This window comes from Terrapene carolina, unplaced genomic scaffold (assembly GCF_002925995.2).
Source record: "Terrapene carolina triunguis isolate 2854851 unplaced genomic scaffold, T_m_triunguis-2.0 Scaffold32360, whole genome shotgun sequence".
In the NCBI taxonomy this organism is placed as follows: domain Eukaryota; kingdom Metazoa; phylum Chordata; order Testudines; family Emydidae; genus Terrapene; species Terrapene triunguis.
Genome location: NW_020696711.1, coordinates 1 through 707, shown reverse-complemented (window position 1 = coordinate 707; position 707 = coordinate 1). Strand labels below are relative to the sequence as shown.

The following is a 707-nucleotide window of genomic DNA, read 5'->3' as shown; positions in this document are numbered from 1 at the left end:
AGGCCATCAGCACCTTGATCCACTGGAGGGGTGAGGGCGGGGGCTTCTAGGGCACTGGCATGCATTGGGGGTAGGAGCCAAGACTTCCGAGGCGGATGGGTATGTCTTGCTGAGCAATGGGGGTGGGAAGAGAGGAAGCCAATTTACTCTCTATAAAGGTGCCCTTGTCCCTCCCAGCTACCCCGGAAGGCAAATCAATGTCCTCCTCTGTGGTGGCCCCTGTTCCCCAGGACATGTCAATTTCACCCTCTCGAGTGCCCCCCTCTCCGTCTGCTGGATGTCTACTTGGCGTGCGTCCTCTGGTGCTTCATGAGCGCGGAGCTGTCTCCAAAGCCCTTCCCGCAGTCGATGCATTTGTAGGGCCGCTCTCCGGTGTGGGTGCGCCGGTGGTTGGTGAGCCTGGACCTATTGATGAAACCCTTCCCACACTCGGGGCACTTGTAGGGCCGCTCACTGGTGTGGATGCGCTGGTGGTTCATCAGGGATGAGTTGCAGCGAAAGCTCTTCCCGCACTCGGTGCACTCGTAAGGCCGGTCTCTGCAGTGGATCCGCCGGTGCCGCATGAGCGACGAGCTCTGGCTGAAGGTCTTGCCACACTCGGGGCAGCTGTAGGGTCTCTCTCCAGTGTGGATGCGCCGGTGCTTGATGAGGTTGGCGCTTTGGCTGAAGCTTTTCCCGCAGTGGCCACAGCTGTAGGGTTTCTCCCC

General features: G+C 60.3%; 1 protein-coding gene across 1 annotated transcript; it reads right to left on the bottom strand.

Annotated features, from left to right (window-relative positions):
* Positions 1-281: 281 nt before the first annotated feature.
* On the bottom strand, positions 282-641 carry LOC112125742 (zinc finger protein 586-like; the record flags this gene model as incomplete). The annotated part of the gene is made up of 1 exon (XM_026663087.2): positions 282-641. A coding segment is annotated over one exon (360 nt), but the record flags the coding sequence as incomplete, so codon positions are not given.
* Positions 642-707: the final 66 nt, after the last annotated feature.